General features: G+C 45.7%; 1 protein-coding gene across 1 annotated transcript; it reads right to left on the bottom strand.

Annotated features, from left to right (window-relative positions):
* Positions 1–382: 382 nt before the first annotated feature.
* GORAB (golgin, RAB6 interacting) lies at positions 383–10,759 on the bottom strand. Its single transcript, XM_087734097.1, has 5 exons — positions 10,627–10,759; positions 9,221–9,569; positions 6,700–6,801; positions 4,778–4,918; positions 383–2,143 (listed from the first exon to the last, which is right to left on the bottom strand). The coding sequence occupies exons 1-5, from the start codon at positions 10,688–10,690 to the stop codon at positions 1,675–1,677; spliced, it is 1,125 nt and encodes a 374-aa protein (XP_087590223.1). The 5' UTR covers positions 10,691–10,759; the 3' UTR covers positions 383–1,674.
* Positions 10,760–23,647: the final 12,888 nt, after the last annotated feature.

Genomic DNA, 23,647 nt, shown 5'->3' on the forward strand with positions numbered 1-23,647 from the left:
ACAGAGCAATGCTTCATACGTATCTCAAATGTTACTTCGGAGTTTTCTAACTTCAATCAGCCCTGATTATGAGTGGCTACTCTAGGAAACAGATTTATCCCTCTTTCTCCTGGGTATAGGAGGCACCAGTAGAGATTTTCCACCGCTGCCTGGGCCACGGTTAGTTGAAAAGATTCCTGCCAAGCTGTATCCTATCATGTCTTTGCTTCATAAGTTTTCGTATTTTGGAACAGCCTTGTTCCAGGTTTTACTTTCACACAGCGGAAAGTTGCCAAAGGACATACCTGATGTTGTCATTCATCACCTGCTCTGGAAAACCAGTCTTGGATATGTATATTAGCATCAGATATCACAACTGAAGGTAAACATACTGCGTAGAAGATGCATTGATTTATTAATAGAATAAAAATGAAATGTAGTGACATGTTTTTCCACTATTAAAGCCATAGAGACAATCAGTGTCCCATCTATGTACTGGATGGCATCATTCAGTAACTCATTCATAAACTCTGACTGACACGTTCAGGTCAGGTATTACAGAAACCATTTCCACAATGAAAGCAGCCTTCCTCTGTTACAAAGTGGATAGCTATGAACACTGTCCCCATGGTTTGCAGCTGCATAGGTCTATGGGAGGTTTTCCTACGTCCTCTATTTTAATTCCCGAGACTTTTTCCACCTGGAATAGCTTTTTAAAGCCTTTCAACAACAACAGAGCAAACCAGCTGAACTTCTTGTGGGGTAAAAACCCACTCTTCAGGCAAGAAAATGCATTGAATATTATATAAAAATGGGCTCACTTCCAATATACAGTGGGGATTCTTCATTACAAGATCCCTGGCTAACTATTGGAACTTTAAGGCAACTACGACAGAGAAAAATGTTTGTAATGAAACAGCTTTAATTGTAACATGGTCTCTTTTGCGTGTTTCTACTTCTACATCTTACATTCTGCAATGTCTTAAACTGTAACCCATCATTTTTGTTAAATCACAGCTGCTGTGATTTCATAGATAATAATGTTATCAATCGATAGCTTTGTGTAATTCAGCATGATCTGAAAGAAATAGGCAAAGTGATAAATAGGAAATATTATAACTGACTTTGCAATTTGCCTCAATATATGAATTTCCTTTAGATCAGGTGCAAGAAAGAGTATCAGCTACGAAGATAATTAAAGTAAGCACTTGGGTTTCACAGGATTAAAAACTGTTGAAAACTAATCCCTTATAGATACAAAGGAAGACAAACATCCTATCACATTTGTCAGGGGACAGAATATGTTCAAAAGCAGAATAAGTCGAGATGTTTCCTCCTGTAGATATGTATTTCTTGCACACTGCTTGGAACAGGTACCTGCGATATCAATATGTTGAAAGCCCTTGGAAAAACCCTATTGTTGGCTTCCAAGTATCCTGTTTCAGGAATGTACAAAGCCCCATGAAGAGCTGGGCATTAGAACACGAACTTAAACCAGAATGATGAAGACAGATGGTGAACCCCAAATGAGAGTCCTGTGAAAAAAAGAGCCTCTAAAATTTGAAAACAATATTAAAGGAAAAGAGAAATGAAGTGCATATTACTGGCATGGCAGAAACCCAGGTACAACATACAGCACACAAGCCTGCAGAGAGCATATCGTCCATAACCGTCTGGCCTATGTGAATATAGTAGTCATGTATCAGAACAAGCTGAGGAGTTTCCTGGAGTCACATTTACTGCTTGAGTTTGGCTGTCCATATTGGAGAGGGATTTGGTACCAGAGTTTTCAGCCCGAACCGACTGTTCAGAAATAGCAGAAGCGGCAGCACGGTTAGCATGCTCACTCTCCCGTGCTGTAACATTGGGAGTGGGGTTTTCCTTAGCTGTCCCGGCATGATTGTGTGACTGGCTGGCTTGTCTCCCTGCTTCTGCCTCCTGCTGCTGCAGCATCCGCTCCACCTCTATCTCAAGTTCCAGATTTTCCTCATCTGCCTCCACTTCCAGCTGCTGCATTAACTCCTCCAGCTTCCTGGCCTTGCGGAGTTCATTCTGCTGTATGATCGTGCACAGGTGCTCCGTGAGGTGCTCCTTAATCTCCGTCTTGTGTTGGAGGTCCAGCTTGGCTGCCACGTACTCCGACTCAGCCTTATCGTACCGCTTCCTGCAAAATCATCATCATTTCTAGTGGGTTAGTTCTCAAAGCACTTTACAACTTGACACACGGACAGATACTTTAAGCATCCCTGAAATGCAAGGTGCTCTGCAATGCATTATGCCAGTTATTCCATGACATGCTGCTACATTAGTAAAAGGGAAGAAAATAAGTGTGAATCGATCAAATCTTCTCCTCTTGACACATTAGCCTCCACTGTTGCTGTATTCCAAGAGTTAATTTGCTCGTCTGAAATCGACAGATTGAATCACAAACAAGCATTTTTACTGCCTGTTTTAAGAGATGCATCACTAGCAGCAGAAAGAAACCATTAGAAACTGTAGTGTTTTCACACTTCTAATGAACACCTATCTAGTGAACTGAAACACTGCAAAACAGTTTTGTATTTTTTCTAATCCAACCATCCACCCAACAGATACAGATGCTACAATGGTGCTATACACATTTACATTCCGATCTGGTCTAGAAGTGTACTCTTCCAGCCACCCATATCAGAAAATCATGAGAAGCACAGATTGACACAGCATATGACATCAATAGTGATCACAACTTTTGTGTGGCAACAGATGTAGAATTTTATTGTAAGCATCCCCCCAACACACACCTCCTGCCAATTTGCACTTCCTGTCATGACAAATATAGCAGAAAGGAAATATTCCAAATATTTATTGAGGCTAACACATCCAGGAGATCTAGCACTTTAATGGTTGGTCTCCACATTAGTGATGCATCTTCCGCTACATTCAGTGAATCTGTATATTAATTCTGGTTTAATTAACAGAAAGATAGATGCAGTCTTGCTCATCAGGAAAGGGAACGTGCAAAGGCTTTTGCAGAATGCCTACATGATGTACCTTACAGAGCATTCATAAAACTAATGTTAGTAAGGTGGCTGAATAAAGAATCCAGCTGTTTTAGAAAACCAGATTCAAGTATCTGGTTAAACAAAGCAACAGAAAGATAGGAGAGATCCTTTGCTTAGGGAAACACAAGGAAATAAGACTTAGAACAGCCTTCCCAAATATGTTCCTTTATATAATAATCACAAAACTTTGACCCAGCTGTAAAGGCTATGTCTGCAGTGGGCAGAAGATGCCCACTTACATTTCCCTCACAAGAAAGTCAAGATTTCCCTGGGCCAGGTAACTCAAATGGAAAAACTAATGCTATGCTGGAAACTTCTGCACAGCTAAAACTTTGGGCTGTATTCACACATATTCTTCACATCATATTAACGAAAATTCCATTCCACAGCAATTGTCAAATGCTCCTAACTATGTATGTGCTCAGAACTATTTAATATTGCATTTTTTGATCCACTGAAATTATTTGTGTTTTAGCCCTAAAATATAAGGCAAGAACTAAAAAATTGCTTGAAAAGACACCACTTAAAAGTAAATCACCTTTGGCTCATAATGCATAAAAACTACAACACTGAAAGTATCTAACTCACGCTTCCAAATCCCTCCCTCACAAAAAGAAAGACCTACCAAGTTCACGAAAGTCATTAAGTATTTTGTAAAGTTTATCCCCTTTGTCCTACCAGCATCCCATTTTGTTATCTTCATTAAAAACTGCTTTCCAAACATCAGAGCTGCTTGTGTTACACGCTGTTTAGCCATTAAGCATTTCAAATAGATGCATTATTACAAAATTTGGGTAAGGAAATTTCCAGGAGCATTTAATGGTTTTAGAAACCAGACTTAAGCCTGAAATACATTGAAATGTTTTTCCTCTTGAGGATATGAAATTCAGTATTCATATGCACTCAGCTACTGAAACTACAGTTAATCTTAGGTATTTCAAATGATAATTACAAAAAAAAAAAATCCTTATTTTCTAGCTACCACTGATATTTTTTTAAAGACTAATTACCATGTTTATTGGGCTGTGGTCAACGTATAGCAGAAGCCATAAGGAGAAATACACGTTTAACACATTGAATCATGAACTAAAAACCGCAACCAAACATTTCCATTTTATTAAATGGCTACATAAACATGCTGATGTTTATCTACTGATGTTGTGGTTTACCCACAACTAATAGGGTGTTCCGATTAATTTCTTACATTTAAGGAACTCATCAGAACCAGAGTGATTAAAGGCACATTGTGAAGGGTGAAAGCTTGCTTTTTCCTTCAATTTTTGGTCCCAGTTCCAAAAGCACTTCAGCAGTATTACACGTTTTAAGCTTAATTGGTCCCGTTGATTCCAACAGGACCAGAGCTGTCATCAACAACCAAGTTCCCCTGAAAAGGACTTTCATTTTAGGACTTTTAAAAAAACTCTTTCCCCATGAGAAGAAATAAACAACCTTGAAACAATAAAGCAGGGCTTGTGGACAACTAGACAGTTAAAGCAGTAAGTATGTCTCGTGACAGCATGAAGCTGGAAAGCACAGTCTGCAGTCAGAAAACCTACTTCAGTTTCCAGATTCCAAGGGAAAAATTAGGAAATAAAAAGCACACTTTTACCTTAAGATTTGAAAGCCCCCCAGACTGTGACCGCTTTAACTACACATTATTACAATGACAGAACTCCATTACTACTTCGGTGACAGGAAACAGCATTTTCTCCCTCCGCTCAGGCAGGGCTATTCCCTCCTCCCCATCTGTCCCTTACCGGGCATAGGAGTAGTCCAAGCTGGCCTGATCAATGCGGTTCCGCAGGATGCCAATGTCAGCAGATACCATGTCATCCAGAGCTTGTAACTCCTTCTGAATCCTTTTAAGTTTCACTGTTTCAGCTTGAGTTCTTTTGGATCTGCAAAAGGAAGATGCATTTTTTTTTCCTTTTCAAGCCTCTCTTCTTGACATAATGGGCCCCATTTCATTTGCAGAGCAACTAACTTCTTTAAGGGCTATTCAGAAGGTTTCTCCTTTATGGTTTAAGACTTTTGATCTTTTTTAATATCCACAGGGATCTAAAATGCCTGCTATTAAAGGACTACGGCAAAATTACGTAATGACTATAATCAAAGTGCCTAAAATGGATTGTGTTTCTTCACTGTGGAAACACACAAGAAGCTGCTGTATCTAAGTAGTTCTCAGTGTAAGGAAACAGGAAATGGCTTGGGGGGGAGCGAGAGGGGGAAGGGTATTTAGCCCTGCAAATATCCCCTTTCAAAGAAGCCCAGTTAGTAGGGGCCAAAAAGTCACCTAACCTAAGCTTGATTTCCATTTTGTAAAATTATTCCCAAAAGGCCTAGCCAAATCCCAATGAAGTCAATGGAAAGTTTTACATCAAACACAAAGGATTTCAATCAAGCCTTATGTAACCTTTTTCAACTCAGCCTATTCATTCCTAAGTTCTGAAAACTAAATGTTGCTAAGGGCAGCAAGCTTTGATGGATTTCACTCCCAAGCAAGCTAAGTAACTTTCAAAAAGCTTTTACACCAGGTCACTTTGCTGTCATTCATCACCACCAGCAAAACCATGCTTTTCAGCCACTGCTTTACACCCCAAAGTGGGTACTTGAAAGCAAGACTAGATTTGTAGGAAGTGACACCACCTCTCATTAGATCAGCTGATGCAGGTGGAGAGAAACAGACATTCTGTACTATTGCTTGGAGCCTGAAGGCGGCCTTTGGATGTCAGACAGAACTCCCTAGCTATCACCTTCCAAGTCCTCCTCTCTCTCCTCATGCTCTGCTTCCAGAAGGAAGAACCCAGCCTGGTGGTCAGGCCCACGTTTGCTGTCCTATAGTGGCTCAGACCAAATGTACTTGTGTTTTACCGCTGCCTGGCAAAGGAAAACAAAATCTTCAGAACCTCAAAGAGAATATTCTGCACGGTACTGGCTATGTTCATTTGTGCTACTCAAGAGCTTTGATGGGCAGAACATAACACATGTCTGTGAGAGCACTGTGAGCCTGAAAGCTTCACATCTCCTTCCTTCATTCAGTGTCATCAGCTGCTCCAATATCCGTCCCTACAAACCTTGCCTTCCCTGTAGTCTTAAACTATCTCAGCGGACAACACTGTACAATACCTTAAAGTCTGGTCAACTGGAAAGCAAGAGCTAACAACTGTGAGAACATGTGAATTTTTATAATTTTCTAATCAGCCAGTAGTAAAACGGTACCTTCTTAAACTTAAAGTTGATAGTCTTCTCTTTTCAACACTTTTCACATATTAATAAGAAAGAGTCAAAAGCCCAAACAGAAATAGCTATAGTTTCCTTTCATAGGTTAGGAATCAAATAAAAGTTCCTTAAATCCAGTGAAAACAAATCAGGAAGAGGGATGAGCATACAAGCACCCAGCTTCCAAACAGGCACAAGGACTTCAGCTAATTCTCGAATTGTGTAATAACTTTTCCATCTGCACACAGAGCTGCAGCTTTGGAAGTGTGAAAGCTTAGTCACAGCTTCTTGGCCAGCACTTGTCATCAAAGGGAAATGTAGATCGCAGCTGCTCACTTGTGGAGCAGTACATACAGAGCACAGAGAGGAGGAAAAAGTGAGATTTAAAATGAAGATATGCAACTGGTTGCAGATGAAAAGTAATCCCTGCCTCAGTCCATGCTGCAGCATAGCCCCTTACCTCTCAGCAATAGCTTTGGCCAGGAGTGCCTTCTTGCGTTTATTCTTCTCTTCTATCAGCCGCTGCTCTTGCTGGAGGATTTCCCATCGTGATTTTTCCTGTCTGCTCATTGACAATAAGATCAAAATTAATAGAAAGTTCATTTCTCTCCCTGTTCCCCAAATGACACAAATAATCACCATCATATTTCCTGAAGCAAACTCTAAAAATGTCAAAGGAACAATAAACAGGTTTCGGTTCTGAGGAAAGAAGAATCATCTGTAAGAAGTCATTCAGACCAATAAAACATTTCCAGATGAAATCTGCTGATCAGAACAAAAATCTTCATAACCAAGTAAGCTGCTGGTTAATTCAGCTTGGCTGGAAGAAAGAGCATACTGTGCTTTTTCAGAAATGGGTGGAATTTTTCATTTAAAGGATGTGCTTCCCCACTAGGTAGGAGCAGTTTCAGGTTTCCTACTGGCTGCTAGAAGTCGTTATCAGTTCAGTCTGCCAACGCAGCCTCTTTTTTGGAATTTTTTTTTCCCATAAAACACGTATTTTTACAGGTCTGCTTTACAATACAGCCCCGAAATAATTAAACTGATACAAATGAAAGGCTGGTAAAAGTTACGATGAAAATGAGCAACGAGGAAGAACGAGAATTCACTTTTGCCACCAGGGAAAGAGTTATATGGATTCCATTTCCTCGGCTACTTCTACTAAGAGACACGACTAGCCCCAGAGCATGGAAGGCAAGGCCTCAGGGGAGAGAGGACAACCTGCATCAACACAACTGGGCAGGATTAAGGAGAAACAAAAGCTGCTTTGCCCCTTTTCCACCCTGCTGCGTTCTTCATACCCTCTCTCAAGAAGTCTCAGCTTAAAAATAACTTAGCTTAAAAATACCCAAGTAACTCAGCTATGTTAATCTTAACAACCATTTCTGCACAAGAATATCTCTTCAGACCTCTTCTCATCACCCTATTCCTAAAACCTCATATAGATAAATATTTTTAATAAGATTTGAATTGAAGTGCACAGTCTGAGATGAATTCAGCAGATTCAGGGGGTGGCTGTTGCAGCTAAATGTCATTTGCTCCCCACAGAGTGAAAAACTTCTCTGCAAAGCTTTAGCTATCTTCTCCCCAGCCAAACAGTGTCTGTATTTTTCACCACCAGGAAGGAGCTGAACAGCCAGCGCTACTGGTGAGCTGCACCCACACGAGGAACTTGGCGCTGCTATTCTGGTGAAGGGTCAGCTATCTGCAGGTAGGCGATCCCAGCCAGGAGCCAGGCAGCTAAATGGCAGGCAGCATGGCTAGCACCTGCAGCCTCTCAAGGCACATCTGTGCAAAACAGAACCTCCCAGATCCTTTTGAGTTTTGAATCTGAGAGAAGCCACGCTCTGCTTCTCCACACAAGTGCTGCTGACTGCCACAGTCCTGCCTCTCCAGCAGGAAGCGCCTTCAGTGCCCTCTGACATCCTACAGGCAGATCTAACCAGAGATAGGGTCTGGCACACCACACTTGCAAAGCTGCTGATCCCTGTTTTGGGGGAATACAAATTATGCATGGGAGTTTGGTGGCCAGCTAGTATTTGTTGATTATATTGGGCAGAAAAGTTTGGACCTACATAGGAACTCAAGGCTGGAGCAGCATTGTTAAAGTATTTTAAAAATAAACTATATGCCCCAGAAAAAGAATTCATCCTTTTGCCCCTCACACTTTGCTTTGCCTGCTGAGGAGAAAAAGAAAATTAGCACTTGGATACAGACAGGAAAACAAACGTGAAGAGGTAAAACCAAGTAATTTCCCATATTGGTAATGCCTGCCCTCTCTAGCATTTAGATAGCAGCTTCCTTTTATAGGCTACTATTTGAATTCTGGATGATGAACTAAGTAATTGCTACATTCAATCAGAATCCCAGAGAGCCATGTTCAGTACTTTTTCCTTTCTCTCTCACATGTGCCAGTCTGAAGCTTCTGAGGGAGACAGACACCCCACTATGGGCTGATGCACAGGGTGAGAGCCTTGAGATTGGTCTCATCTTGAATCACAAAAGCTAGAGAACTGCTTAAACCTGAAATTTTACTTCCTTAATGACACTTTTGGCATTAACAAATCTGCAGCAATACTGTGAAGGGAAACACAAAGTTACACAAATCATGGCATATCTGCTTCCAGAAGGGCTTTTTGTTGTGGCTGCTGGCTTGTCTACGCATCATGATGGTGAGATTAAGTCTTCATAAACCATTAAGATTGTCCTGCATCTTGGGCGCTTTATGATGTACAGTCCCACTACCACAGGAAATTATTTGAAGACAGCATGGTGCATGTGTGCATGGATTACACTACAGAATTCGGTCTTGAATCAGGTTTAACTCAAGTAGAGATGAAAAACAAAGGTTCAGTCCAGAGGAAGTAAACATGATCTGTCAAACCTTCCTATTAGATACAGGAAAGTTCACTTTACTGTACAATGAAAGAATGAGTCAATACAGAATAAGGCCCATCCCCTGATTTTACCGACTTACTAACAATGCCACTTTCTTTTTCTCCACTTCAGCATTTGGCTTTGCAGGGCGGGTCTGTGCATTGTCACTGCCATTACAAGGATCTACCAGCGTCGCTTCCTTCTGCTGGTCTCGGTTGTGACTTTGCCTTTGATCTCCCGCTGAAGGAGGATGAGGCGGTGGCACAGGCTGCTGAGGATGACCAGGCTTGTGTTTTGGTACAGAAAGCAACTGCTCAGGAGGAACAGAGGCTGCTCCACCCTGCAGTCCCAGCTTCTGACATTGCTGCTGGAGGGCTTTTTCTCTTTGCGTTTGCTTCCGACTCTTATTCACAGTGTGGGGGCGATGCTGCTGCTCTGAGGGTTCATACAAATCTATCAATGGATGAGAGGGAGAAACAGGATTAAAACCAAATCTTGAGATCAAAGACAGACTCTGTGAATTAGCTTTTCTGGGCAAGCAAACTGGTGCAAAACCAACATAAGGGAAAGACATGCCAGGGTGTCAAGGGAAGGCAACATGGGGAAAAACCCAGGAACCTGGAAATGTTTTGTTAGCCTAAGAATCAGGAGTTTTACAGGATCTGAGCATCCCAAACAAGGAGAGGGAGGAATAAGGGGCCCGGACTGCAGGAATAAAGGATGAACCTCAGGTAGGAGTGAGGCAACTGTTAGGGAAATCATGGAGAGATGGATGTAGGGCTAAAGAAAGGTCCCAGGCAGTCTGGTGGGCAAACTGGGGATTTATAAAGCGAAGAACAGGGGAAGAACAAGATGACAGATAGGCAAAAAGGAGGCTGGGAACATGAGTGGGGTAGTGGACAGATGTGGGTGCAGGACAAGGGGCTGGAGAGTTTGGAAATGTGACAGAGAGGTTGCAGGTGGAGAGACAGAGGGGCTGGATGGGGGACAGGGGAGCAGGGAGAGATGGGGCCTGGACTGGAGGGGCCGAGGGACTGGCTGGGGGAAACGAGGGGCTGCCTGGAGAAGCTGAGGAGAAGTTTGATGCAGGGATGGATTGGATGAGCTGAGGGGATGGATAGAGGTGCGGATGTAGGGGGCCGAGGGGCTGAATGAGGAGGCCGAGGCTGACCGATACGGGGGATGAATGCGAGGGCTAAGGGGGTGGGAACCCATGGGAGATGTCAAGGCTGAGGGAAAGGATGTGGAGGGCTGAGGGTACACAGACAGGCCGGGGTGGACGGGTATGCCGAGGGGATGGATGGAGGTGTCGAGAGCGGGGCTGAGGAGACGGGGAGGCTGAGGGGACGGACGGACGGAGGCGCAGATGCGAGGGGTGATAGGGTGCCGGGGGCCCGGAGGCTGCTCCGCGCCGCGCCCGGCCCCGCTGCCCCCCGCTAACCGAGGCGGGCGCTTCGGCCGGCCCGGTCCCGAGCGCCGGCCCCCGCCAGAGCCCAGCCGCGGTCCGTACCTGGGCGCTGGCCCCGCAGGCGCCGCAGCTCCTCCTGCGAGAAGCCGGCCCAGGCCTCGGCCATGGCTCTTCCTCCTTCCGCTGACGGGGCGTCGCGGCAGGCAGGGCCCGCGGCTGCCCCGCCGCCGCCGCCCGCTCGCCGCAGGCGAACGCCGCGGACAGCCCCGGCCGGCGGCGCCGGGGGGGCCTCGCTGCTCCACGGCAACGCGGCGGGGGCGGGGAACATGGCGCCCTGAGGAGACGGGGAGGGGCGGCCCGGGGCGGGGGGCTCGGGGGGGAGTGAGCGGGGTCGGCGCTTGCGGGGGTCGCTGGGCTCCGGAGGTGGCGTGGGACGGAGCGCGCTGCGGGGCGCTGACAGGGCCGGGAGGCCGCAGGCCGCCCCCGGCTGCCGCTCCCCGCGGGCGGGCAGGGCCGGGCCGGGCCGGCGCCCCGTCGGTGGCCCCGCCGGGCACTCAGGCCCGCGGCGCTCCCGGCGCAGCGCACGGGCTGCGGGGAAAGCTGGCCGTGCAGCAGGGCTGCCGCGGGCTCGGTGCCCCGCGTGGGGCACTGCCCCGGAGCTGCTGCGAACGTAACGCCGTGAAGAGCTCGGTGAGCCCCAGCTAATGAGCCCCAGCTCATTAGGCATAAATGAAGAGCAGGACCCGCTCCCAAAGAAAGCAAACTTCAAGGAGCATCACCATGGCCCCCGGTCATTTATAATTTGTAATTAGGTACTTATAAGAGCAGATCAGATACCTGCTCCAGTGCATCCAGAGCTGCGTCTGCAGGGTGTACAGAGCACGTCTTTGGGACCTGTGTATTAAGGGAGCAGGGATGTTTGCCCAGCTAGGTGCTGGTGTGCTTTAGAAAGTTACAGTGACACCACTGCGAGGAAATGGGCAAGGAAAAGTGTTGTTTTGTCCATACTGATGTTTCTGAAGGTCTGCTTTGACCATTATGCAGAAGGATGCACAGACATACTTCCCCCTTCTTAAGTATGAACTGAAAAGATCCTGCAATGTACAGCAGTATTCTGTCAGTAGCCATGAAAACAAGTGTTTTTTTCCATCCAGCCCAAATTCTTGTGGCCACTCTAAGCCTACAAGAGGTCTTAAAGACAAGCTTACTTCCCACCAGGAGAAAGCTGGCTGGAACACAAGAGCATGAGCCCCAGCCTTAGCTGAAGCCATCCAGGGGACTGGAGGCTTAAATAATACATCATTGGCAATAAAACGGGGACGTTTTCAGTGCCTAACCACATCCCTCCTGTCTCCAATCTGTAAGGGATTAGTCAAGCTCTGAAGTATTGCTATCTCCCAGAGCAAACTCATAACTCGATGACCGTGTATGACTTTGCAATTTATCGCAGCAGCACTTTTAACAGCTTCTGCGTGACTAACGCGTCCCATAAATACCAGCCCCAGCCAGAGGAGCAGCAGTCCTGAGCTGCCACTCACTGGGCAGGCGTTCAGTGTTTCTGATCGGATTTGGCTGAGTGCCTTTGGGGAACAGAAGTGCCACCATTTTTCACCTGCAGCTTAGCTGTAGGCCTTGATACCAAGCGGAGGTGTTGCGGGCATCCAGCGGAGGAGAAGGGGAGTGTGGTTATCTTGATTCTGTCGGCGCTGACCAGCGCTGTCCTTCTTGAGTGAGCCTGGGGCTGAGGGGTGCCGAGCAGCCCTTCAGACGGGATTACGGCTTCCTCCGGGAAACCTGACCAAGCACAGAAGACATCTGAACAAGAACCATAATCCAACCCTGACAAATGCTCTCAAACTCCAGGGAGTCTAGATGGCAGAACCAGGTGTCAGCTTGAATTTTACAATGAATCAGAGTTGGCCAGCCCCACAACAAGGTGCAGGCACCTAATTCCCTTTTAGATGCCTGTATGGGAAGCAGCAATCTAAATCTGTCTCGGTATCTAAATCACTGTAATGGGCTGTACCAAACCCACAGATACCAACTGATTGTGCTTCATGCAGTACAAATGCCAGATCTCATTCTTGAACCTTAGTTCTTTCTTCTCTTCCAAGTTTTAATGCTACAAACAAAAATGAAGCACCATATTCACTTTATTGCTGCAGATATTGCAGGCATAAAACTCCCACATGTTTTACAGAAAAAGTATAAAGACTTTTGAATTGTTAACTATAACGCTATAGGCAAAGCAGCAATCCATTTTAACAGTTTCCATCAGCCAAAGGTTTAATTACCAGCCGCTGGGCCAGCTTTCTCCAGGAACAATTATAACGCAGCGAAGTCATTTCACGGGGCATTTACCAATAGCAGATTTAGAAAACGGAGGCTAGCCGTGTTCTCCGGCTGATTAAAGTCCTGTGAGCGTAACATTTGCCACGTAGGAATAAAGTGTTTTCCAAGCAAACGTTACTACAACGCAGGCTGGACAAGGCCAGATGAAGAGAAAATAGGAACCTTCTTTTCCATCCCCTCTTCGGAAGAGAGGTGATAGACAATCCAAACCATGATGAAAAAGCAACAATGCAAACTTTCCTTTTACATCTGGGGCTGGATCCCCTATCTTTTTGTGCTTCAAGAGCCACCATCTCGCTAGCAGACCTAGAGATCTCCATGACTGCTGCATCGATTTTCTGTTGGTCTAATTGGCCTGGAGTCTTCTGGCTCTAGAAGCAGCGAGCACCAAAAGATCACAAAAAAACCATCTTTTCCTTTGCAGTTCCCAAATCAGTGTGGAAATGTCATCATTGGCTGGCAAATTGGACTCTCCAGGTCAGACCTCAGGGTCAGACCTCAGGTGACATTTCAACCCAGGACAGATGCAATTTGTACCAGGACATAACTTCAGTTTGCATCGGTTTAGTTCATACTGAAAACTTTTTGGGTTCTTAAGAGCCAAATAAGCTCTTCCAGTAAGGTGCTCCCTGACTTAGATGTATATTCTTAACCCGATTCTGCTCACCACTCTCTGCACTGTCGCAGTAACGCACAAAGCAACGTTTTCCCGGTAAAAGACTGAGCCCTAACGTGAGGCAGGAAACGACACGTATAGGGAAGGACGGTTTCCTTTCTGCTTGTGTTTCAAACCCTATCGCATGCTCCCAAGGGCTTTGACATATAAATGCAAGAGGCCTGGGGAAAAACCATCCTGAAAGAAAGCCAAGAATTCCTAAATCTGTTTATTTCTCTTTCTAATAAAAAATCTGTCAAACTGTCTCCATGTCAATACCATCCCACCTTCTACCAGAGCGTAACGCAGGCTGGCTTAGGAAGAGTCACCGCATCCAGCTGAGCCACGGCACTGTGTGAGCAAGGAGCAAGACCTGCCTTTTGAGAATAACTCATGATTTAATCTGTCCTTTAAAGAATGCTTTTGACATCCACGCTTTGAAAGTTTCTTTTGCTGGTTCTCTGCTGAACTGACCTGGCAGCTTCCAAGCATGAGATGAATAACTTAATTTCTTAGCGTGGCACTGGAAGCAAGAGGGCACTTCAGATGTTGAGGCTGCAAGCACCCACGTACAGAGCTGTAACTCTTCTGCAGACCATTGAAGGCAATCGGGTTTTGCCCATTTTTCAGCAGGCTGTGGATTAGACTCTGCCTCGAGCCTTGTATCAATACCGGTCTCTGTGCAGTGGGGTTTTTTTACTGATTAAATGCCCTGAAGACTGAGAGTCTTCCATTAGTAAACACCAGACACAGAAACCAAGGTTGAAATTAGCCTGGCCCCCAGGCCCTGATCCAAAACAGCACGCGAGTGTGTCTTTAACCTCAGCCACGTGCTAACGCCCGGTTCTTTAATTGGGCCTTACCGGGCAGATCCAGGGAAGTGCCAGGATGGCTGGCTCGGCACCAGCATCCTCCTAACCAGGTGCTCAAGGCCGTAGCTGCGTCGGGAACCTGGAGCTCAGCCCGTGGCAGGATGGGGCTCTGAGTGCAATGAGATAATATAGCGGTGTTACAGCACCTCAGCTCTGGAGGAGGTTAACAGTGGGTGCTGTGTGTTTTATTCTGCCTCTTGGCTGCTTTATTCTGGATATAAAACCGTGGCCAGGGATTCAAACCCCTGCAACACTGCAAGAACACAGCCCGAGCGTTGTCCTGCAGTTGCTGTCCATACTGCAATGGGCTGCTTTGAGGATTTATGCAAAAATGCAGGTACATCTCATGGAAATAGTGTTTCTACTGTAAAATGAATTATTCTCATTCTGGAGTGAAGTGAAAAAACGGAATTAAAAAATACAGCATTATTTTGTCTCCCCACTTTAACAGAAACCGCTTAGCCCCTTAGCTGCCCAGTAACTGGAATTAAGTCAGCACTGTCATTTCTGGGACCAAGGCAGTCTTTTGGTTTGTAAAAATTTCTTAGAGGGAAACAAAAATCCACTTATCTAAAGAGCTACTGAGTGAAAAAAATTACATTGGAAACCTGTTTTTTAAACCATATAAACCAATGGTTTTCAACATCTTTTGATTTGTGGATCTTTTCACATTTTCTAGTAAAGAGGCAGACTCTTATGCAGCAAGTTTAAGGCTGTGACCTTGCTTCCTCTGAGTTACTTTTCACAGAGACCTTAGTGGTAATCTCCTGACCCCTGGGCTAAGGCCATGGCTTGAAACCACAGCTATTTTACTTCAAAAGATCCAAATTTTGCTTCCCAAATCCCAGTGAAAGAGGGGGCACGTCCTAGCAGGGGTCCTGGCAGATTTCGCTCCTCTCGTTGCAGAATGCTGCAGGGCTGCCTGCGGCACCAGGGGGACTGGACCAAGGGGAAGATCCCAATACAGCTGGGGGCATGGGATATGAAGACACAATGCAGGGCTACAGAAAATCGGTATGATTTTTGCCATGGACCCCAGCAGGCTGCAAATTCCCCAGCCAGACCCGCAGACATGGCTTTTTCCTTCCCGAGGGTGCCCAGGGCTGTCAGCAGCCAAACCAGGGGGAGAGATGGTCCCACGGCCACCGGGGCTCTGCACCATGCCAGGGCTAAACCTGCTCCTCTGCACGTCCCGAGCAGGGCTGGTGGCGAGCGGAGCTGGCTGGGGAGAGCAGCGTGTTTTTCCAGGACACTTCTCATTACAGTGATGTGTTTGCTTTGAAACTGAGCCTCAAAACATCTCCGCTTTTAAGGCCCCCACCCCATGTTTTCTCATTTCAACTTTCGGGTATTTTCCTTAAGATAAGTTTAGCTTTCAGAAAGTAAAATCTGAACTGGAAGAAAGCTCAGCATGCAATATGAACATTTCCTTTTTTTAAAAATAAGATAATTTTAACTGACATCTTTGGGGTCTGTCTTTCTTCCCTGAGCTATTTAAGATAAATTTTCCATACAGACAAAAATATTCCTTAGGAATGCCTCATCTTAAAACATTTGCATGAAAAAAAAGTTGTCTATCTCTATCTAAATAGGATTAAAAGATGGCTAAATAAAAGCACCTTAAGAAAAAAGCTGGTAAAATAAAATAAAATTACATTTATTCTGACCAGAAATATCCTGAAGATTATAAATTTGCCACTTCTGAATGGCAATACCAGAGCTGAGTAAAACAAGTGGAAACAAGCAATTATTTATATATATTTTCGTGTAGCTAAAGAAATATTTTTGCAGCTAATGACTTAAAAAAGATACTTACTAAATAGCTCTTAAATATCTTTAAAAGAATACTTTTTAAAAGCAAAGCTAAATGTTTCATGACAGTTCCATAATACTTAATCGTATTGCTTAATGTAAGTTGGAATTCAAACATTTATATAGAAAAATTAGAAAGCAATTGCTTTAATTCTAACCATTTGTGTATAAATTATAATCTAACTGTCAAAACAGTTGATAAAACTAGAGATTTGAAGAGAAATTTGCTAAATGTTTGTTATCTTTGGCATAACATGAGTGATTAGAACCACTGCACTAAACAAATCGAATTTTCATCAAACAAACTTATTGTTGTTACATGCTCAAGTGAATGAACTGCAGTTGTTTAGTCTGGATGGGAGAGAATTGTGGGGGAGAAGACATGATAATAGTCTTTAAATATATAAAACACAGCTGTAAAGAGACAGGGGCAGTGTGTTTTCAGTGACCATGGTGGATAGGTGAAGAAGAAAGCAAGACCCAGGCTAGAGATGAGAAGGGGCTTCCCAGCAGTTAGGGCAGCAACACATGGAGAGAATTGGCTTAAGACCACCATAGAGTCTCCATCACCAGATATCTTTAGCAATAAACATCTGTTGGACAAGGCAGAGGAAACGTCAATGCAGCCCTGGGACAACAAGATGTGATATTTGGTCATTTTGGGTCTGTGGATCCCCACACAGGTGCTAGAGGAGATGGGGACCTGTAGACACCCCATGGGTGCAGGCTGCTGTACAGCATTTTTGACCTTGCTTTGCTGAATCATTTTTGTTGGCCCATTCCAGGTAACCCACATCCCCATCGGGGTGTACTGGCTGCCAGCTGAGAACTGGCCATCTCCTGATACCTCTCCCAGCCTTGTTCCCGTGACTCTGATGCTTCCCACACCATTCCCACCTCTTTCCACTGCTGTCACCACCCCATCACCCTTCTCATGGGCATGCACATCTGCACCACCGATTGTACTGCTTTTGGTGCCAGCCAGATGCTGCAAAAGTCCGTCTTCTCATGGCAAGACAGAAAGACAGATGGTTGCCAAACCCAAGAGCCAGCAGTGCTTGTAATAGGTATTTGCAGTAGAGTATTATATGATGCGAAAATCACTTTACCATAAAGTGCCAAATATCCCCAACTGCCCAATGTGACAGCCGAGTCCAACATGTTCTAGGGCCAGTTCACGTATCTCCTTCCAGCTATACAAGCCACATGCTGGAGGATGCTGTCCTCACCTCTCCCAGCTCAACACCATTGCAACTCAGCAAGCTGGAATTAGACAACTCCCTTCTGCAAGTGAAATGCTGGCAGTCCTCAGGCAGTGACGTGGGACCCTGCTCCCATCCTGTCACATCCCCACACAGTATCCCAGAAATCCTGCCACTGGTGTGATGAAGATGTAGCGCTGAAGCAGTGTACATTGTTTCGGCTTTTTTTCAGCCCAGGTGGCTGAAGGGACGCCAGCTCAGAACATAGAATCATAGAATCGTTGAATCATTAAGGTGGGAAAAGACGCTTAAGATCATTGAGTCCAACTGTTAACCTATCACTGCCAAGTCCACCACTAAACCATGCCCTCAAGCACCACAGCTACCCATCTTTTAAATACCTCCAGGGATGGAGACTCAACCACTTCCCTGGGCAGCCTGTTCCAGTGCCTGACAACCCTTTCGGTGAAGAATTTTTTTCCTAATATCCAACCTAAACTTCCCCTGGCGCAGCTTGAGGCCGTTCCTTCTCGTCCTATCGCTTGTTACTAGGGGGAAGAGACCGACCCCTGCCTCGCTACAACTTCCTTTCAGGTAGTTGTAGAGAGCAATAAGGTCTCCCCTCAGCCTCCTCTTCTCCAAATTAAACAAGCCCAGCTCCCTCAGCCGTTCCTCATAAGACTTGTTCTCTAGACCCTTCACCAGCTTCGTTGCCCTGCTTTGGACACGCTCCAGCACCTCAATGTCCTTCTTGTAGTGAGGGGCCCAAAACTGAACACAGTATTCAAGGTGCAGCTTCACCAATGCCGAGTACAGGGGCACTATCACCTCCCTGGTCCTGCTGGCCATGCTATTCCTGATACAGGCCAGGATGCCATTGGCCCTCTTGGCCACCTGAGCACACTGCTGGCTCATGTTCAGGCAGCTGTCAACCAACACCCCCAGGTCCTTTTCCGCCAGGCAGCTCTCCAGCCACTCTTCACCAAGCCTGTAGCATTGCATGACCCAAGTGCAGGACCCGGCACTTAGCCTTGTTGAATCTCATACAGTTGGCCCCGGCCCATGGATCCAGCCTGTCCAGGTCCCTCTGTAGGGCCTTCCTACCCTCCAGCAGATCGACACTCCCACCCAACTTGGTGTCATCTGCAAACTTACTGAGGGTGCACTCAATCCCCTCATCCAGATCATCAATGAAGATATTGAACAGGACCGGCCCCAACACTGAGCCCTGGGGAACACCACTCGTGACTGGCCACCAACTGGATTTGACTCCATTCACCACCACTCTCTGGGCTCGACCGTCCAGCCAGTTCTTAACCCAGCGCAGAGTGCACTTATCCAAGCCATGAGCAGCCAGCTTCTCCAGGAGAATGCTGTGGGAGACAGTGTCAAAGGCCTTACTAAAGTGCAAGTAGACAACATCCACAGCCTTTCCCTCATCCACTAAGTGGGTCACTTTGTCATAGAAGGAGACCAGGTTAGTGAAGCAGGACCTCCCTTTCATAAACCCATGCTGGCTGAGCCTGATCCCCCAGTTGTCCCACACGTGCCACATAATGGCACTCAAGATGATCTGCTCCATGACCTTCCCCGGCACTGAGGTCAGGCTGACAGGCCTGTAGTTCCCCAGATCCTTCTTCCAGCCCTTCTTGTAGAAGGGCATCACATTTGCTAAGTTCCAGTCATCTGGGACCTCCCCGGTTGACTAGGACTGCTGATAAATGATGGAGAGTGGCTTGGCAAGCTCCTCTGCCAGCTCCCTCGGTATCCTTCGGTGGATCTCGTCTGGCCCCATGGACTTGTGAGCATTCAGGTGGAGGAGCAGGTCAGTGACTGCCACCTCTTCGACAACTGGGGCTTCATTCTGCATCCTATCTCCATCTCCCAGCTCAGGGGCCTGAGAACCCTGAGGATGACCAGTCTGACTATTAAAGACCGAGGCAAAGAAGCCATTAAGTACCTCAGCCTTCTCCTCATCCTTTGTGGCAAAGTTTCCCTCTGCATCGAACAAAGGAGGGAGATTCTCCCTGGCCCTCCTTTTGTCACTGATATATTTGTAAAAACATTTTTTGTTATCTTTAATGGCCGTGGCCAGTTTAAGTTCCAGCTGGGCCTTCGCCTTTCTAATCTTCTCCCTGCATAGCCTCACAACATCCTTGTAGTCCTCCTGAGTCGCCTGCCCCTACTTCCAAAGGTGGTAAGCTCTACTTTTTTTCCTGAGTTTCCTGAGAGCCAAAGCTCTCTGTTCAGCCAGGCCGGTCTTCTCCCCCACCTGCTTGACTTACGGCACATGGGGATGGCCTGCTCCTGTGCCTTTGAGACTTCCTTCTTGAATAACGTCCAGCCTTCCTAGACTCCTTTGCCCTTCAGTCCCAAGGGACTCTGTTAACCAGACTCCTAAACAATCCAAAGTCTGCCCTTCTAAAGTTCAAGGTAGCGGTTTTGCTGACCCCCTTCCTTGCTTCTCCAAGAACTGAAAACTCTATCATTTCATGGTTGCTGAGGCCAAGACAGCCTCCAACCACCACATCGCCCACCAGGCCCTCTCTGTTCGTGAACAGCGGGTCCAGCAGGACACCTCCCCTGGTCGGCTCGCTTACCAGCTGCATCAGGAAGTTATCTTCCACACCCTCCAGGAACCTCCTGGACTGCTTTCTCTCTGCTGTGTTGTATTTCCAGCAGAGATCTGGTAAGTTGAAGTCTCCCACAAGAACAAGGGTTGGAGATTGTGAGACTTCAGCCAATCGCTTGTAGAATACTTTGTCTGTTTCTTCATCCTGGTTGGGTGGTCTATAACAGTCTCCCACCAGGATATCTGCCTTATTAGCCTTCCCTCTGATCTTTACCCATAAGCACTCAACCTTATGGGTAGGTTAGAACTACTCACCTTCGTTGAGTTCTAGACAATCAAAACACTCTCTAACGTACAAGGCTACCCCACCACCTCTCCTTCCATGCCTGTCCCTTCTAAAGAGCTTGTAGCCATCCATTGCAGCACTCCAATTGTGTGAGTCATCCCACCATGTTTCCGCGATGGCGACCACATCGTAGTTTTCCTGCCGCGCAATGGCAGATGATACACTCAGTGCCAGAGGAGGATGTGTGACAACCCCTGCGTGTTTGCAAAACAAGCTGTGCCCTCACCTTTCCTGTATCCCTGTAGTAAGACATTGGACATTTCTCCATGGAGTCTTGTCCAGAGCACAATCAGCTCCTCCTTGTTCAGGGTAACACAAGTATTAAGGATGAACAACCAAGCATCTCCCATGGCAAAGGAACCCATTTGGAGACCAGCAAGCTGCAGGCTCTTCAGGACACGCGCTAGCTTCCTTCATCTCCCCATCCTGCAAAACGTTTAAGCTACAACAGACAGATGTGCAGGGTTAGGACCTTGCCATCCCCTCAGCTGCCTGGTACTGCCCTGCAGCCACAGCGAGAGGCTGGTGGAGCCCAAGTCAGGTAAACAGCTACTCTGAGGTAGCATGGCCAATTTTGTATGCAGCAGTCCAGCAACACCTTGAACAAATGCTACCTATGGTACACCACATCGGGAGTGCCTGCACCCAGCCAGCTCCTGAGCACACACCGAGCCCTGAGGGATGGTCTTCTGCTTCCACCCGCAGCCTTGGCCATTAGCCATCCCACAGATAACGCTTGCTATGATTTGGAAGTCTTTAAGATGAAACGTTGCGTCTTTCCTGCAATAAAGTTCACAAAATGCTGATGCCTTATCTCTGCAGCAAGCACAAAAAGGATGTAAACCCCCATGTGTTTATGGGTGTTCCTAATGAAGAACTGTTACTTGCCGAGGCTGGATCTGTGAGGAGGTTTTCAAAGGGTCACTGAGTTGCAGAGTGCTTGGCTCTCACTGAGGCTTCAGCAGGTAACTTTCTTTCATGGCTTCGGAAAGTCATCCCCGTCAGTCAGTAGCTGCCTTTCACAATGTTTGTGTAGAATACGTTTTTCAGGAGTTTCTCTGGCAGGAGAAATTTTTTAGTTTTCGAATACTGTCATGACTGCACACCCAACTGACACCCACAAGGCTTACCACGGCCACGTACTAATGAAGATTTCCAAGTGTCAGTGTCACTCACAGGGTTTGAACTGTAGCTATAAAGACTGTAAATAAGCAGGCTGATGGCCAAAGAGGCTTAGCAGCTCTTTGATGAGGTATCTGAAATAGTTGGAGAGCAATCTGTACCACACCCTGGCTACAAACGCTGATATCACACAGATCTCAGCCTGCAATAAATGGATAGTTTAATAAAGCAAGCTCTGATTAAAATAGGGGCAACCAAAATTAGACCCTTTACTGCTGCAGCAGTAAGGTGAAAACAAGGATGACTGGTTTCTTCTAGTGGTGGAAAATTCTCATTTTGGAGCTGAGCCGAAGAGGAAAGACTTAATATATAAGAAAAGTTCGTTTTGCTTGACCAGTAACAAAATGTTCTAGTTTGCTTGGAGACTATTCAATCTTTAAAAAAAAAGTCAAACTAAACCCGACAACTCTTCTCCTTTTAAATTTAGGTCCATTTGAAAATAAGAAGAAAAAGGCTTCAAACTAAATGATCTTCAATAAAGCAAACTACTTCAGCCTGAAAACACTGAAGTGAAACATTTCAATACTTAAGGAAGGAAAGAAGGACTTCTATTGTTTTGTCTTGTCATTGACTTCAGCCCACATTTGTGAGTTATTTTGTTTGCCTTCATTTTCACAGGAGACTTTTTTTTTTTTTTTTTTTTAAACTAATGTAATAGTCTCTCTTCCAGTTCAGATTGAGGTACAAATGGTCAGGTTCAGCAAAGGTTCATAAGAACATGACTGAGCTGACAATTTGCACAAATATCAAGCAAACGCTTGGTTTTTTTTTTTTTTCCTTTGCATTTTAGGTTTTTCTTTGAAATTGTACCTGAATTTCAGAGAAGCTGTGGGGTCCTCAGGACCAGCCACCCCTGAAACATGCACAGAGCAAAACTGCCGAAGTCAGTGTGCTGTGCCGTGTAACCTGTGCACCGCAAAAATTCAGATGCCATCTTCAGTCCTGCAAAATATTAAGACAGGCATTTAAGATTTACCCGAGTGATTAAGCATGAGCAGCTTGTAATTGTTTCCAGATTCCTCTCCTAGCAGGAGAAAAGGGTCTGCAATCCCTGTCCGCGTGCTCAGTGTAGCAATGCGCTCACAAACAGAGAAACTAAAGATGAACCGAAGAGGACAAACAGATATCTTGAGTTTTGATAACAAGCCAGCACTACCTTTTAATCCAATACAGACTGTCCAGCTTAGAAAAGCAGGACTATTTAACCAGCATATATCAGGGTATATGTCTGCATCCTCCCTGTAGCAACACCTGTGCACCAGCAACTAGAAAACCTTCTTAAGTACACATGGTCGGATTCAGTCTGCAATTTTTCATCTGGCTTGGGAGTATTAAATGAAGATCAACTGTTGAAATCGGCCTCATTTGGGGGAATCTGACTCTGTCTGCGCTTACAGAGAGGACCTTTGTCCTCCAGGTTTCATATAAAACCCCAAAGATTGCAGACTTTCTGCATAAGCCACAAAACAATCCAGCAAGCATCTGGAGAGACTTGCCTCATATCCCAAACTGTTCCCTTCATGCAAATCTACCAGTATATTTTTCCCACAGACTACTTGGTCATGAAAAGAGATCTTCCTCTTGCTCAGGGCTTCAAAAACCTTAGCAACCCCAGCCTAAATTTGAAAGCAAATTCAAGGGTTCGCCATTGCCTTTGAACACAGCGGGGATCTGCTCCAACAGGTTAGATCTCAGGGGCCACGTTGCTCCCAGGATTTAAACCAGACCACATGTGAAATGGCAGCTACCTCTCAATTTTTTATTTTATTTTTAAATAGGATAATTTAGGGGCTATGGGGTTTTATTATTATTATTACTATTTTAATGGCAAATTCAGTGTGCTGCCTTCCCTCCTTAATGAAGGGGACCAGGGACTGGCGCTCAATTTCTCCTGCTTTCTAGAAATAGTCCCTACAAATCCTTTGTAAAAATATAACCACAATCTCTTTCCCCTTCTCTTCCCCTGAGAGACAGAGAGAGGGGGGCTTTCATCAGCTCAGACCATTTTTCTTCCACTACCTCTTTATCTTAACCTTTTCTCCAAGGTTACATTTGTTTTCCAAGGTCCATGGGCAGGACAAGGATACAGAAGGTGGAGCTGATTTTGTCTTTTGAGGGTCATTGTCACCA

This window comes from Nipponia nippon, unplaced genomic scaffold, assembly GCF_047370975.1.
Source record: "Nipponia nippon isolate SJK-2023a ecotype South Korea unplaced genomic scaffold, ASM4737097v1 scaffold_5, whole genome shotgun sequence".
Classification (NCBI taxonomy): Eukaryota; Metazoa; Chordata; class Aves; order Pelecaniformes; family Threskiornithidae; genus Nipponia; species Nipponia nippon.